At 41.3% G+C, this 17258-nt stretch overlaps 1 protein-coding gene across 2 annotated transcripts in view; it reads right to left on the bottom strand.

Annotated features, from left to right (window-relative positions):
• Nucleotides 1-17258, bottom strand: part of slc25a46 (solute carrier family 25 member 46) — a 61855-nt gene that overhangs the window by 20125 nt on the left and 24472 nt on the right. For both annotated transcript variants that reach the window (XM_059969512.1, XM_059969513.1), the window contains one exon: nt 10072-10172. In XM_059969512.1, the coding sequence (XP_059825495.1) occupies nt 10072-10172 (101 nt within the window). The remainder of the gene's footprint in view (nt 1-10071; nt 10173-17258) is intronic.

Genomic DNA, 17258 nt, shown 5'->3' with positions numbered 1-17258 from the left:
ATTTGTTGAAGAATATCGATCTTCTAGTGCAACTTGAACTATGTGTTATGTTGAAGATTTTTCGGAGAGAGGATGCCATTTCATTTTAAGTTTTAACCTATGAAGCTGGGTTATAACTTCTTATCCTGATCTACGGGTCTGGTTTCTTTTTTTTTACTGTCATCATTGTTTATAGATGCTCTTTTAATTTTTATAATATCTTTTTTTACTCTTTTTTCTGTTTCGGATATACACGTTTATATTTTGTAATAATGATTTACTTTTGTTTCAAGATGTCGTTTCTTCTTCCCATAAGACTTTGCTTTTTGTAAGCATTTATTTGTTTGCCTGTACTTAGAAATGGGACGAATGTTTTGGATTTTTTGGTCTTTTTTTTATATATTGTAGTGTCTATTAAATCCCTTTTTTAATCCTATTTTGATAACTTTTTTTTATTAAACTTTTTTAATAGATTGCCGAACTTACATCTATATTTTGTAATATGGCTTTTTCAAAATGTCGTTTCTTCTTCCCATAAGTCTTTGCTTTTGAAACGTCATTTTTTTTGTATTTGAACATGGAATTTTTTTTAAAGGTATATTACACTTTCAAATTTTAATGTTTATACTTTTTTTATTAATGATTGTTTGTTTTATTATATTTTTTTTCATTTTGACTGATATATATTTTTTCTTTGCAACCCCATATTTAAATCTGGGTGTTATATAGTTTTTTTAAATCTTTTTATGGAGCTGCCATCTTGAAATGGGGGTAATGTTAGTGTTAGATTATGCGCCTGCCGCTTGGCTTTCTTTTGAGGGGTGGGGGGAGGGGGGAGGGATCTTTTTTCAACCTTTTGCTTTTTATTTTTTTGCTTTTAGTTTATGGGCCGTCTTTAAATTATTAATACTGTTGAGGTGTCATGTTCTCCGGTTGCTCCTGAATCAATTTTCCTTCTTCCTGAATTATGGGTTATGTGTCTTTTTAACCTTTTATGATACACACAACTAATATTGGCATGATGGATAAATCTATTAACTTTATCTCTTGGAATACTAATGGTTTAAATCATCCGATTAAACCTAAAAAATATTTAAAGTATTCCATAGATTGAACGCTAATATTATTTTTGCACAGGAGACCCATATTAGGAGGGAGGATAATCAACGTTTTTTTAGGTTCTGGAAGGGTCAACAATTTCACTCGAATTGTACCGCCAAAATCAGAGGTGTGTCTATTTTTATAGACCCCTCAATTTCATTTACACATCATGAAATTACTTCTGACCCACAGGGCAGATTTTTGTTGATAACTGGTTCACTTTTTAATCGAAAAGTGGTTCTAGTTAATATTTATGCTCCAAACTTTGACTGCCCTGAATTTTTTAAACATTTATTTACTTCCCTTCCTAATCTAAACAAATATATGTTGATAATGGGTGGAGATTTTAATTGTTGTTGGAATCCTTTGATGGATAGATCTAAACCTATCCGAACTCTTCCGAATAGATCAGCCTTACTTATTAATTCTTTTATGGTTGATTCAGGAATTACTGAAATATGGCGGTTTTTGAACCCTAAAGATAAAGAATTTCCATTTTTTTCACATGTATATCATAGTTATTCTAGAATTATTTTCTTATTGATCATCGGTTATTAACGGATGTTATTGATTGTAAATATGATTCTATTACTATTTCGGATCATGCACCTTTGAAGTTGTCTATTAAGATTTCGGACTTTTCCAATAATACTAGATCTTGGAGACTTAACGCTACTTTGCTTCAATACCCAGAATTTATCACCTACATAAAACAGAAAATTGACTTGTTTTTCTCAACAAACTATACTGAAGAAATTGACAGAGGAATACTTTGGGACTCTTTTAAAGCTTTTATCCGTGGACAAATTATCTCATATTCCGTTGGTAAAAGAAAACAAAGATATTTAGATATTGCTTTATTAGTGGATAAAATTAAGGAAATTGATAAGATTTATTCCGTGACTCCTACCAAAGAACTTTATAAGAAGAGACTTGAGCTTCAAATGGAACATAGCTTATTATTATCTTCTTCAATTGGAAATCAATTAATTAGGACCAGGGCTCAATTCTATATTCATAGTGATCAAACTGGTAAACTGTTAGCTAATCAATTAAAAGCTATTTCAACTAAGCGACAAATTATTAAAATTCGTAAACAAGACGGTAATCTAACTACTGATCATAAAGAAATCAATAACACTTTTCAAGATTTTTATAAATCTTTATATCAATCAGAATTTGATGTTGATCTGTCCATGATGGATAATTTTTTTAACAATTTGAATATTCCTAAACTGACAGATGAAGATCACAGCTTGTTCGATGCTCCTATCTCTATGGCCGAAATAGGAGAGGCTATCTCATCAATGAATTCAGGGAAAGCTCCTGGCCCTGATGGTTATATTGTAGAATTTTTAAAAACTTTTTCTTCTTTGCTTTCCCCTTGGTTATGTGAAATCTTTAATGATGCATTTGCTAAGAAGAGATTACCTCAATCTTTCTATGAAGCTACTATCTCTCTAATTCTTAAAAAAGATAAAGATCCTACTTTATGTGCATCTTATCGCCCTATATCATTATTAAATGTAGATTCTAAGATTCTTACAAAAATTTTAGCCATTAGATTAGAAAAGGTACTATCACAGATTATTTCAGAAGACCAAACTGGTTTCATTAGAAATCGCTATTCCTTTTTTAATGTTAGAAAATTGATTAATATAATTTATACTTCATCACCCACAACCCCAGAATGTGTTATTTCATTAGATGCTGAAAAAGCTTTTGATAGAGTTGAATGGACATACTTATTTAATGCTTTGAGAAATTTTAATTTTAGTCCTAATTTTATATCATGGATCAAATTAATATATTATAAACCTGTTGCTTCTGTTCTTACAAATAATTACAGATCCTCTTTTTTTCAATTATCTCATGGTACGAGACAAGGTTGTCCCTTAAGTCCTTTATTATTTAATATCGCATTAGAACCTTTAGCCATTGCTATTCGTGAATCTCCTAATATTTTTGGTATTACCCGTAATGAGAAATTATACAAGTTATCACTTTATGCTGATGACTTGCTGTTATATATTTCTGATCCTGACAGGTCTATTCCCGCTATTTTATCCTTGTTGGCTCAATTTGGTAGTTTTTCTGGTTATAAATTAAACTTGGATAACAGCGAATTATTCCCCTTAAACGCGCAAACTTTATTGAATGACAGGATACCATTTAAAGTTGTTACTGATAACTTTATCTATTTAGGTATAAAAATTACCAAGAAATATAAAGATTTATTTAGATTGAATTTTTTACCTACGCTTCATCTAATTCAACAACTTACTACAAGATGGTCTCCCTTATCCTTATCATTAGTTGGTCGGATCAATGCTATTAAAATGATGATTTTACCGAAATTTTTATATTTATTTCAAGCCTTACCAATTTTTATTCCTAAATCTTTTTTTGACATTGATTCAAAAATTTCCTCATTTGTGTGGCAAAATAAAAACCCCAGTTTAAGTAAAAGGCAATTACAAAAATCTAAAAAGGATGGTGGTTTAGCTTTACCCAACTTTAGATTTTACTATTGGGCGAATAATATTCGTAACCTAATATATTGGAAATTAGATTTGGATTCACCATTGTGCCCACAGTGGGTAAATTTGGAATGCGATGAGGTAAAGGGATATTCTCTATTCTCCGTTCTTGGTTCTTTTCTTCCTGCTGATTTAGTTAAATTCAATAAACAGATATCTAATCCTGTTATCAAACATACATTACGAATTTGGTTTCAATTTCGTAAGTTTTTTACTCTGAAAAATTTTGTTCTTGATAGCCCTATTTTACTTAATTTTTTTTTTAAACCTTCCTTGACAGATCAAGCTTTTAGCATATGGAAAAGGAAAGGTATAAAATGTTTTCGTGATCTTTTTTTTGAAGGTACTTTGATGTCTTTCGACCAATTTTCCAACAAATTTAAATTACCTAAATCTAATTTTTTCAGATATCTACAAATCAGGAATTTTTTACATAAAGTTCTACCATCTTTTCCCAATTCAACTTCAATGGATTTCCCAGATTTGATTTTTACCTTAAATCCTTGTCAGAAGGGATTAGTAGCTTTTATTTATAATATGACTATGAAGATACAACCAGAAACATCGGATAGAATTAAACAAGAATGGGAAAAAGAACTTCGATATAATATATCAACAGATAAATGGGAAAAAATTTTACAAATGGTTAATTCCTCTTCTATATGTGCTAAACATGCTTTAATACAATTTAAAATTGTACATAGAGCTCATATGTCTAAAGATAAGCTTGCTCGATTCTATTCTCATATTAACCCTCAATGTGACAGATGTCATTCAGAAGTGGCTTCATTGACCCATATGTTTTGGTCTTGTCCCACTTTACATAACTATTGGAAGGACATATTTGCTACCATTTCCTCAATTTGGAATATCGATTTACAACCTCATTTTATTACTGCAATTTTTGGTATACCAAATGAGGATGGTAATCAGTTTTCCCCTTCAATCAGACGAATGATTGCTTTTGTAACATTAATGGCCAGAAGGTCTATATTACAAAACTGGAAAGAAGTAAATCCTCCTACCACGTTTCAGTGGTTTTCTCAAACTATTTCTTATCTGAGCTTGGAAAAAATTAGAAGCACTATTTTTGACTCATCAATTAAATTTGAAGAAACTTGGGGACCGTTCATTCGACATTTCCATATGAATTAATTTGGCCTTTTCCAGACCTTCTCTCTCTACTTATTCTTGTTCAGGTATGGAGTTCCGGAGTTTTTTGACACTATCATATACTTATAAACTGTTATTATTGCCCATGTTAGTTTAGTTTAGTGTTTTTTCTCAATATATTTTTATATATTTTTTTTTCTTTTGACGATTATTTTTGTTTTTTTTCATATATAATTATATAGACTTGATTGATTAATGTATTTGCATCTAATCTTATGGCGGTGCTTTGGAAGGATAGATTAGAGAGCTCCTCTAGGGAGGCTATTTGGGTGGAATTGAGGAATGGGAAAGGTGTAGTGACACTGATAGGAGTGTATTATAGGCCACCTAATGGGGAGCAAATGGAAGAGCAAATGTGTAAGGAGATAGCAGATATTTGTAGTAAACACAAGGTGGTGATTGTGGGAGATTTTAATTTTCCACACGTAGATTGGGAAGCTCATTCTGTAAAAGGGCTGGATGGTTTAGAGTTTGTGAAATGTGTGCAGGATAGTTTTTTGCAACAATACATAGAAGTACCGACTAGAGATGGGGCAGTGTTGGATCTCCTGTTAGGGAATGCGATAGGTCAGCTGACAGATGTATGTATTGGGGAGCACTTGGGTCCAGTGATCACAATAGCATTAGCTTCAATATAATTATGGAGAAGGACAGGACAGGACCTAGAGTTGAGATTTTTGATTGGAGAAAGGCTAGCTTTGAGGAGATGCAAAGGGATTTAGAGAGAGTGGATTGGGTCAAGTTGTTTTATGGGAAGGATGTAACAGAGAAATGGAGGTCATTTAAGGGTGAAATTATGGGGGTACAGAATCTTTATGTTCCTGTTAGGTTGAAAGGAAAGGTTAAAGGTTTGAAAGCACCATGGTTTCAAGGGATATTAGAAAATTGGTTTGGAAAAAGAGGGATGTCTACAATAGATATAGGCAGCATGGAGTAAAGGAATTGCTCGAGGAGTATAAAGAATGTAAAAGGAATCTTAAGAAAGAGATTAGAAAAGCTAAAAGAAGATACGAGGTTGGTTTGGCAAATAAGGTGAAAGTAAATCCGAAAGGTTTCTACAGTTATATTAAAAGCAAGAGGATAGTGAGGGATAAAATTGGCCCCTTAGAGAATCAGAGTGGTCAGCTATGTGTGGAGCCGAGGGAGATGGGAGAGATTTTGAACGATTTCTTCTCTTCAGTATTCACTAAGGAGGAGGATATTGAATTGTGTAAGGTGTGGGAAACAAGTAAGAAAGTTATGGAACCTATGACAATTAAAGAGGTGGAAGTACTGGCGCTTTTAAGAAATTTAAAAGTGGATAAATCTCCGGGTCCTGACAGGATATTCCCCAGGACCTTGAGGGAAGTTTGTGTAGAAATAGCAGGAGCTCTGACGGAGATCTTTAAGATGTCATTAGAAACGGGGATTGTGCCGGAGGATTGGCGTATTGCTCATGTGGTTCCATTGTTTAAAAAGGGTTCTAGAAGTAAGCCTAGCAATTATAGACCTGTCAGTTTGACATCAGTGGTGGGTAAATTAATGGAAAGTATCCTTAGAGATAGTATTAATAATTATCTGGATAGACAGGATCTGATTAGGAGTAGCCAGCATGGATTTGTGCGTGGAAGGTCATGTTTGACAAACCTTATTGAATTTTTTGAAAAAGTTACGAGGAATATTGACGAGGGTAAGGCAGTGGATGTAGTCTATATGGACTTCAGCAAAGCCTTTGACAAAGTTCCACATGGAAGGTTAGTTAAGAAGGTTCAGTCGTTAGGTATTAATGCTGGAGTAATAAAGTGGATTCAACAGTGGCTAGATGGGAGATGCCAGAGAGTAGTGGTGGATAATTGTTTATCGGGATGGAGGCCGGTGACTAGCGGGGTGCCTCAGGGATCTGTTTTGGGCCCAATGTTGTTTGTAATATACATAAATGATCTGGATGATGGGGTGGTAAATTGGATTAGTAAGTATGCCGATGATACTAAGGTAGGAGGTGTTGTGGATAATGAGGTGGGTTTTCAAAGCTTGTAGGGAGATTTATGCCGGTTAGAAGAATGGGCTGAACGTTGGCAGATGGAGTTTAATGCTGAGAAGTGTGAGGTTCTACATTTTGGCAGGAATAATCCAAATAGAACATACAGGGTAAATGGTAGGGCATTGAGGAATGCAGAGGAACAGAGAGATCTAGGAATAACAGTGCATAGTTCCCTGAAGGTGGAGTCTCATGTAGATAGGGTGGTGAAGAAGGCTTTTGGAACGCTGGCCTTTATAAATCAGAGCACTGAGTACAGAAGTTGGGATGTAATGTTAAAATTGTACAAGGCATTGATAAGGCCAAATTTGGAATATTGTGTGCAGTTCTGGTCACCGAATTATAGGAAAGATATCAATAAATTAGAGAGAGTGCAGAGACGATTTACTAGGATGTTACCTGGGTTTCAGCACTTAAGTTACAGAGAAAGGTTGAACAAGTTAGGTCTCTATTCATTGGAGCGTAGAAGGTTGAGGGGGGATTTGATCGAGGTATTTAAAATTTTGAGAGGGATAGATAGAGTTGATGTGAATAGGCTGTTTCCATTGAGAGTAGGGGAGATTCAAACGAGAGGACATGATTTGAGAGTTGGGGGCAGAAGTTTAAGGGAAACACGAGGGGGTATTTCTTTACTCAGAGAGTGATAGCTGTGTGGAATGAGCTTCCTGAAGAAGTAGTAGAGGCCAGTTCAGTTGTGTCACTTAAGGTAAAATTGGATAGGTATACGGACAGGAAAGGAGTGGAGGGTTATGGGATGAGTGCGGGTAGGTGGGACTAGGTGAGATTAAGAGTTCGGCACTGACTAGGAGGGCCGAGATGGCCTGTTTCCATGCTGTGATTGTTATATAGTTATAAAAACACTGCAGCAATTTGGATTTCTTTCAGGATACAAAGTTAATTTGTCAAAATCAGTACTGATGCTGTTTAATACGGATTAAAGTAAGGTGCCTCTCCCTCCCCAGATTAAGGTTACAAATGAGGTCTGCTACTTGGGTATTAAAGTTAATGCTTCCCTATCTTCTGTGGCTAAAACAAATTACTCTTTAATTTTGAAAAAATAGAAGATATTAATAGATGGAGACACCTGCCAGCATCAGTCCCAGCCCGTATATCCGTCATTAAAATGAACATCTTACTCTGCATTAATTTTATCAGCTCAATGATCCCACTTGCACCTCCAGCTGGATATTGGCAAAAATTGGACTCCTTACTACGATGCTATGTTTGGAACGGTAAACGACCTAATATAAAGTGGTCAGCTCTATAATTATAAAAGTCGGATGGGGGATTGGCATGTTCAAATTTTAAATTGTATCACTGGGCATTTGTATTAAAAAGTCTTAGCTATTGGATGGAGGAGGATAAAGTTTCATTATGGAAAAATATAGAACAAGAGCTAACAGCACCAAGGTTGAAGGACTTTCTCCTTATAGGTATGTCTACCAAAAAATGTGATTTGTATTACGGTCCGATTTTAACCCATATGCTACAAGTGTTTAGAGCAGCAGAAAAATTTAAAAGTGTATGGTGCAAATCATCTCCATTATGGAACAATAATCATTTTCTATCTGGGGGGAAACCATTCACTAATAGAACTTGGGAGAATAAAGGTATTATTACTCTTCAAGATATTAATGGGGCAAGTGCTATCCTTAGCTTTCAAGAACTGATATCTCAATATCATATTGATAAACACTCTCTTTTCTACTTTATAGTAAGATCAGCTTGTAAAGCCTACAGCATTCCCTGGGGGTCAGATTTAAAGGACCATCCCATTTTAAGTTGGATACAGGGTGCTCCAGGACTGATAGTGTCATATATCTATGATAAATTAAACTCCCAGAATTATATACCCACATCAGGAATGAAAGCCTGGGATAGGGACATATCTGAATTGGGACAAGACTCAGAGTGGGATGTGATTTGGGATAATACTGCCAGTGCTTCGAAAAACCCAAATCATGGTATATACACTTGAAATTTTGTCATAGAGCGTATCTAACACCAAGAATTAGACATCAAATGGGACTGGTTCCTGACCCATATTGCTCATTTTGCTCCCACGGAACTGTTGGCTCTTTTATATATGTTGTATGGGAATGTCCAGGGGTTTTTGGTTTGTGGGGGAAGGTTATCAGTACTCTTACAGAACTAACGGGGGTACAATTACCAATGGACACTGCTGTACATCTTTTAAATGACGACTCCCACCTTTCCCTCCCGGAGAAAACACACAAAGTCTGGCTGGCAGGCCTGACTGCAGCTAAGAAGATTGTAATCCAGCGTTGGAAACCTCCCCATGATATTTCAAATACTCACTGGCTTCGGAGCTTTTTGGACATTCCTTACTTGGAACTTTCATCAGCAAGAGTAAATGATGCACGACCAAACACAATCTTAATATGGACAAATTTGATATCTAACTGAAAAGTTCTTTTGTTAAAATAGGAATGCTCTGTCTGTGTGTGCACTACTATTCAGTTGGTTGGTGGAGGGGAGAGGGATGGGGGGGAGAGAGGGGTAGAAGGGGGATGGTGAGGGAGGTTGGGGGGTGGCTGGGTTAAACAGTTAAAATGTAATTAGCAATTGGTTTATTGAATGTAATTTGTTGGTGTTGCAATAAAAAATTAGTAACAAAGAAAATTGAGTAAGTGCTTTCTACTCGGTTAATTCTTATCTCTAGATCTGAATGGAAGTTTCCTATTCTCTGTGGTACAAAATTGCTGTTCTAGGCTAGGTGACATCTTTAATCTTTTCCTCTCTCTCTTCAACTGGTAGATCTCTATCGCTCTTTTGTCTGTGTTTTCTTTATTCTATCAAATCTGAATAAAACAACAAGTATGCGTCCCTTTTCTGAACCCTGGATCAAAAACATAAGAATCCAACACTACCTCAATATTTTCCCCTTTTTGCTCTCTTTTTGCAATGCTTATGTATTTTTTAAAATAATTATTGCAATTTAGTTTTTATTATTATAAATTGCAATGTATCGCTGCTGCAAAACAACAAATTTCATGACATATGCCAGTGATATTAAATCTGATTCTGATTATTGCAAAACTAACTCAAGCAATTTTTAATCATTTCTCCAAATACAAAAATGAATTGAATCCCCAACACCCCCAGAAATCCTCAGCAACATGGTTTCTCTTTATGGTTTTATTCATAAAGTTTATTATGCTAAAGGAAAAGAACTGACTTGTTATTAACTTTCCGTGACAAATTGAAGTGGATTTTAAATAGCACAGAATTCTCACTTACCTAGGAAGAGGTGTGAATTCACTGATGATTCCTTCAGTACCCAGAGCTATTCCTTGAACAATGAATGTACTTCCCATCCCTTTCCATAATCCTTTTATACCCTGCAAATATAAAATATAGAATGCAATAATCATATATTCATATACGAAATTCTCACAAATGTTATAAAACTTACTGTGTCTTCAATGAAAGACTGAACTAATCTGATCTTGGCCTAGGATCTATTTTCCTGTTTATTCCTCAACTACCCAAAAAAACAAAATCCAGCCTATTTTGGCCTTTTCTCCAAATCATTAATCTAGATTTGTAAATAAATGGCTTTGGTCCCGGTACTGATCACGGCAACCCACCAGTCACAGATACCACGTGAGCATAGCAATTAGTGCAACACTATTACAGCTCAGGGAGTTCTGGAGTTCGGAGTTCAATTCCGGCACCATTCTGTAATGAGTCTGTATGCCCTACCTGTGGAATGCATGATTTTCCCCTGGGTGCTCCACTTTCCTCCCACGAGTCCAAAGATGTACCAGATAGGTTAGTTGGTCATTGTAAATTGTGCCATTAGGTTAGAATTAATCTGGATTGTGGGGTAGCTGGGATGGTGTGCCTCAAAGGACTGGGAGGTGGTCCTCCACACTGTATCACTAAATAAAACTAATTCTAACTTGTTTTCTAATTGCCAATCAATCTATTATTCATGCTAATATATTATACAAAAACTACAATAGCCTGCTCCATCAGGCCTGACCAGTATTCTCTAGTATTGAATATTATTCCCGTTATTGTCCTTACACTTTGCACAATACACAGCAGTGTAATTAATTTTCTAGTGAACTGAGTAAGCTCTAAAGAAGAAACACGCACAAAATTCTGGAGGAACAGCAGTGCAGGCAGCATCTCGGGAGGGAAATGAATAGTTGACATTTCGGGCCAAGACCCTTCATCAGTACTAGAAAGGAAGGGGAGCAGAAGCCAGAATAAAAAGTTGGGAACAGAAGCACAAGCTAGCAGATAATAAATGAATCTGCATGAAACAGTAAAGTAGATGGGTGGAAAAGGGCAGATGAAAAGGAATCATGGGAGAACTGGGAGGTGATACATGGTAGAGGGAAAGGGCCGAACAAGGAGGAATCTGATAGGAGAGGATAGAAGAACATGGAATAAAGGGAAGGAGGTGGGGAACCACTGGGAAGTGATGGACAAATCATGAGGGACAGGGGAGGGGAACAGGTGAGAGAACCACAGGAATGAGGGAAAACAAAGTGGGGGAGGGTGGAAAGAGAGAAAACAGGGGGGAGTGGTAACCTGAAGTTAGAGAAGTTGATGCTGACGCCATCAGGTTGGAGACTACCAAGACAGAATATGAGATGTTGCTCCTCCAACCTGCATCTGGCCTCATTGCGGAAAGAAAGGAGACATATCGGTGTGGGAAAGGGAAGTGGAATTGAAATGGTGGCCATCAGGAGATCCTAGTTGTTACAATAAACAGAATGAAGGTGCTTGATGAAGTGGTTTCCTAATCTGCGTCAGGTCTCACCTTTGTAAAGGAGGCCACACCAGGACCTCACATTACTTCCCTCTAATTCCATACCCCTTTCCCTTTATTTCATGGTCTACAGTCCTCTCCTAGCAGATTCCTTCTTCAACCTTCTGCATCTTCCACCTTAATCATTCTCATTCATCCCACCTACCTCATCTATCTACCTTCACTTCCTTACCTGGACTCACCTGTCATCTGACAGTTTGTGCTCTTCCCTCTCACCCCACCATGTTATTCCAGCTTCTGCCTCTTCCCTTCCAGTCCTAATGAAGGATCTTGGCCCAAAACATTGATTGCTTATCCCTCTTTATAGATGCTGCCTGACCTGCTGAGTTCCTCCAGCGTTTTGTGTGCTTTCAAGATTTCCAACAAATGCAGAATCTTGAGTCTAAGTTTTAAACATACATGGTTTTCAAGGTCCTTGTGAAATTAAAAGGAGCACTGCCTACAGGGCTCTAGTCAGTTTTTTTGAGTTTATGAAGTAAAAATGTGATGTAAAATAAATAATTCCAGCAAATTCAGCCACACCAACAGCAGAAAACCAAGGACAAGACTGAAAAATACCTGCAGGTCATGTGAAGTCAAAGGAGCAGCTGGTGCATATCACAAGTACTTGTTTTGCAACCATCGACTCAAGGTAGAGAATCTCTGAAGGGTATTGATAATGGCTGGGTGACCTTTCTTGTCGAGACACTGCCCAGAAGGCGACACTAGCAAACTACTTTTGTAGAAAAATTTGCCAAGAACAATCATGGTCAAATAGACCATGATGACCCACGTCACACAATATGGCTCTTAACGATGATGATATATCTCTAATGCCATATGCTCATAACATATCAAATGCCTTTGGATATCAAAAGTATTCAACTTTATAACTGTGCTCATTACATCTTTAAAGAGCCATAATAGATTAATCAAATATGGTTTACCTTACATAAATGTATGTTGATTCCGCTCAACTGCCCTCTACAAATTCCAAAATAATGAATTCCAGTAATTGCCCAATGGTTTAAAAGGAAAACTGGACCTTGGCTTCCTGCTCTGTCTCCTTTCTTGAATTTAATTACATTTCACATTCTCAATTACAATTCTATGTGATCACAATGATCAGGCAGGAACTTGGAAGCATAAATTGGGAACAGATGTTCTCAGGAAGTGAATGGAAGAAATGTGGCAAATGTTCAGGGGATGTATGCATGGAGTTCTGCATAGGTACGTTCCAATGAGGCAGGGAAAGGATGGAAGGGTACAGGAACTGTGGTGCACAAGGCTGTTGTAAATCTAGTCAAGAAGAAGAGCTTACAAAAGGTTCAAAAAACCAGGTAATGATAGATATCCAGAAGATTATAAGGCGAGAAGGAAGGAGCTTAAGAAGGAAATTAGGAAAGCCAGAAGGGGCCATGAGAAGACCTTGAGGGACAGGATTAAGGAAAACCTCAAGGCATTCTACAAATATGTGAAGAGCAAGATGATAAGGTGTGACAGAATAGGACCAATCAAAAGTGTGACAGTGAAAAGTGTGTATGGAACTGGAGGAGATAGCACAGGTACTTAATGAGTATTTTGCTTCAGTATTCACTACAGAAAAGGATCTTAGCAATTGTAGGGATGATTTACAGTGGACTAAAAAACTTGAGCATTGTGGTGACCCACTTTCTGCACAGGTGAACCGGCTCACAAATAACCAGCGTGCGGGGGGAGACTTTGGTAATGCACCTCTGACGTCATTTCTGCCCGGAGAGGGCGGGCGCTAGGGATTAAATGCTAGTGCCACGAAGTTTGAATAAACTAGACTCGAAACGACTTACTGACTGCGTGTCGTTATTTCAGCGCTGTGTGTAGCACATCGCTACATTGGTGACCCCCAACGGTCCAAACGGGATTTGGACCAAAGATGACCAACTCTTCATCTGTTCACACAGTTTCGCTAAAACTGCCGACTTTCTGGACGCTGCGACCACGCGTGTGGTTTAGCCAAGCGGAAGCCCAGTTCCAGATTTGGCAGATATCTTCTGATTCCACGTGTTACTACAACGTGGTGAGTGCCCTTGACCAGGAGAAGGCCGCCCAGGTTACGGATTTCATACAGTCGCCTCCGGAAGAAGGCAAATATGAAGCATTCAAAGCACTGTTCATTGAGACCTTTGGCCTCTCACAGCGTGAGCGGGGTGCCCGCCTGCTTCACCTGGACGGTTTGGGAGGCAGACTGCCATCAGCATTGATGAATGAGATGCTGGCCCTGGCTGACGGACACAGGCCCTGCCTCATGTTCGAGCAAGAGTTCCTAGAGCAACTGCCCGAGGACATACATCTGCTGCTGGCCGACGCGGATTTCATTGACCCCCGGAAGGTGGCGGCCCGGGCAGACATTCTGTGGAAAGCCAAGAGGGAGAGCGTGGCGCCCGTTGGTCAGATTACCAGCCCACACGCCCATCAGCAGACCAGATCAGGCCCGGCAGGGGGGTGCACACAACACAGAGGCAGGAGTGAGGAGGCCAGTGAACAGTGGTGTTTCTACCACCAGCGGTGGGGCACAAAAGCCTGCCGTTGTCACCTGCCCTGCAAGGGCCAGGGCCAGCTGCTGCTAATGACTATGGCGGCTGGCCACCAGGACAGCCTCTTGTACGTCTGGGACAAACAGTCGGGACGCCGCTTCTTGGTCGACACCGGAGCGGAAATCAGCGTCTTGCCCCTGACGGGGTATGACATCCGCAACAGGAAGCCAGGACCCACCCTGAGGACCGCAAATGGCAGCACGATAGGGACCTACTGCACCCACACAGTGCAGCTGCAGTTTGGCACCAGCCGGTTCATGTGGGACTTCACACTGGCCGTGGTGGCCCAACTACTCCTGGGGGCGGACTTCTTGCGAGCTCACAGCCTGCTGGTCGACTTGCAAGGGAAAAGACTGGTACATGCTGAGACTTTCCAGAAGTCCTCCCTGCGTGAAGCCAAGTTGCCGGCCCCACACCTGGACTCCAACATGCTGTCAGACAACAAATTCACCAGACACGGGGTTCAGCACCACATCCCAACCAAGGGACCACCCCTCCACGCCCGTGTACGAAGGCTCCCCCCGGAAAAGCTCCGCCTGGCAAAGGAGGAGTTCAAGAGGATGGAGGAATTGGGGATCGTACGGAGGTCTGACAGCCCATGGGCCTCCCCCCTGCACATGGTGCCCAATGCAGCTGGGGGTCGGAGACCGTGCGGCGACTACCACAGACTGAACGAGGCTACAACTCCAGACCGCTACCCCGTGCCGCACATACAGGACTTTGCAGCAAACCTGCACAGGGCAAGATTATTTTCCAAAGTAGACCTCGTCTGGGGATACCATCAAATCCCAGTGCACCCTGAAGACATCCTCAAAACAGCACTTATCACCCGGTTTGGCCTGTTTGAGTTCCTCTGAATGCCGTTCGGCCTGAAGAATGCCGCACAGTCGTTCTAGTGGATAATGGACGTGGTGGGACTCAACCTGGACTTTGCGTTCATCTATTTGGACGGCATACTTATAGCCAGCAGTAGTTCCCAGGAGCATCTGTCCCACCTCCGCCAGCTCTACCTCGATACCATTGACTTCCTGGGCCACAAGATTACCAAAGACGGGGCAACACCTCTGCCCGCCAAGGTAGACGCGATCCGCCACTTTGCCCGGCCTAACACGGTCAAAGGCCTGCAGGAGTTTGTTGGTATGGTGAACTTCTACCACTGTTTCCTCCCCTCAGCAGCCTGTATCATGCGCCCTTGTACACCCTGATGTCGGGTAAAGGCAAGGACATTACTTGGGATGAGGAGGCCGCGGCTGCTTTCGTTAAAGCCAAGGAAGCCTTGGCAGATGCTGTGAAGCTGGTGCACCCCAGAACGGACGTTCCAACTGCACTCATGGTGGGCGCATCCGACATGGCAGTCAGTGGGGTGCTGGAGCAGCTCATAGAGGGGCGCTGGCAACCCCTGGCGTTCTTCAGCAAGCACCTACGACCACCCGAACTCAAGTACAGTGCTTTTGACCGGGAAACTGTTGGCACTGTATCTGGCAATCCAGCATTTCAGGTACTTCTTAGAAGGCAGGCCGTTCACTGCGTTCACGGACCACAAACCATTGACCTTCGCATTCACGAAGGTGTCCGATCCCTGGTCGGCTCACCAGCAGCGACATCTGTCCTACGTCTCTGAGTACACGACGGACATCCATCATGTCTCGTGAAAGGACAATGTTGTGGCGGACGCACTCTCCAGACCAGCTGTCCAGGCCCTGTCCCTGTGGGTGGACTATGCAGCACTGGCGGAGGCGCAGCAGGCAGACAACGAGATGCCCAGCTACAGGACCGCAGTCTTGGGTTTGCAGCTGCAGGACTTTCTCATAGGCCCAGGTGAGAGGACCCTCCTGTGCGACGTGGCTACCGGCCAACCTCGCCCCATCATCCCGGTAGCCTGGAGACGGCAAGTTTTCAACTCCATACACGGTTTGGCGCACCCATCAATCAGGACAACCGTCCAGCTGGTCTCCAGCAAGTTTGCTTGGCACGGACTTCGCAAGCAGGTCAGTGAATGGGCCAGAAAGTGCGCGCAGTGCCAAACAGCCAAGGTGCAGTGGCATACTGAAGCCCTGCCACAGCAGTTTGAACCCACCCACCGGAGGTTTGACTACATTCATGTGGATATCATGGGCCCCCTACCAGTGTTCCGAGGAGCGCGGTACCTCCTAACTATGGTAGACCAGGTCACGAAGTGGCCAGAGGTGGTCCTGCTCACCGACACATCTGCTGATTCCTGCGCCCGAGCACTGACTGCAATCTGGGTAGCATGCTTCGGGGTACCGGCCCACATTACCTCCGACAGAGCGCCCAGTTCACCTCCAGCCTGTGGTCGGCTGTGGCCAGCCTGTTGGGAATGCAGCTACACCACACTACAGCCTACCACCTACAGTCGAACGGACTAGTGGAACGCTTCCACCATCACTTGGACTCAGCTCTCATGGCCCGCCTGAGAGGACCTAACTGGGTGGACGAGCTTCCTTGGGTCCTGCTTGGAATTCGTACAGCGCCGAAAGAGGATTTGCACACCTCGTTGGCCGAGTTGGTGTACGGCGCACCCCTGGCCGTCCCGGGAGAGTTCATACCAGCCCCAAGGGGGCAAGAGGAAGAACCCGCAGCAGTCCTGGACAGACTACACGAAAGGCTCGGCAACCTGGCCCCCGTACCAACTTCACAACACGTGCAGGCCCCGACCCATGTGCCCAAAGACCCGCAGGACTGTAAGTTGGTGTTTGTACGAAGGGGTGGACACCGGGCACCGCTACAGCGGCCGTACGAGGGGCCGTTCAAGATGATCAACAACAACTGGTCCACATACATTCTGGACATTGGAGGGAGAGAGGAGGTTTTCACAGTGGACCGACTCAAACCAGCCCATATGGACTTGGCGCAGCCGGTCGAGGTACAGGCACCGTGGCGCAGAGGCAGACCTCCCAAATAGGCCGATCCAGATTGTGGATATTGGGGGGTGTATCGCCGGTTCTGGGGGGAGGGTTATGTGGCAACCCACTTTCTGCGCAGGCGAACCGGCTCACAAATAGCCAGCGCGCAGGGGGAGACTTTGGTAATGCACCTCTGATGTAATTTCCGCCCGGAGAGGGCGGGCG

This window comes from Hypanus sabinus, chromosome 5 (genome assembly GCF_030144855.1).
Source record: "Hypanus sabinus isolate sHypSab1 chromosome 5, sHypSab1.hap1, whole genome shotgun sequence".
Classification (NCBI taxonomy): domain Eukaryota; kingdom Metazoa; phylum Chordata; class Chondrichthyes; order Myliobatiformes; family Dasyatidae; genus Hypanus; species Hypanus sabinus.
This window is presented reverse-complemented; position numbering and strand designations above follow the sequence as displayed.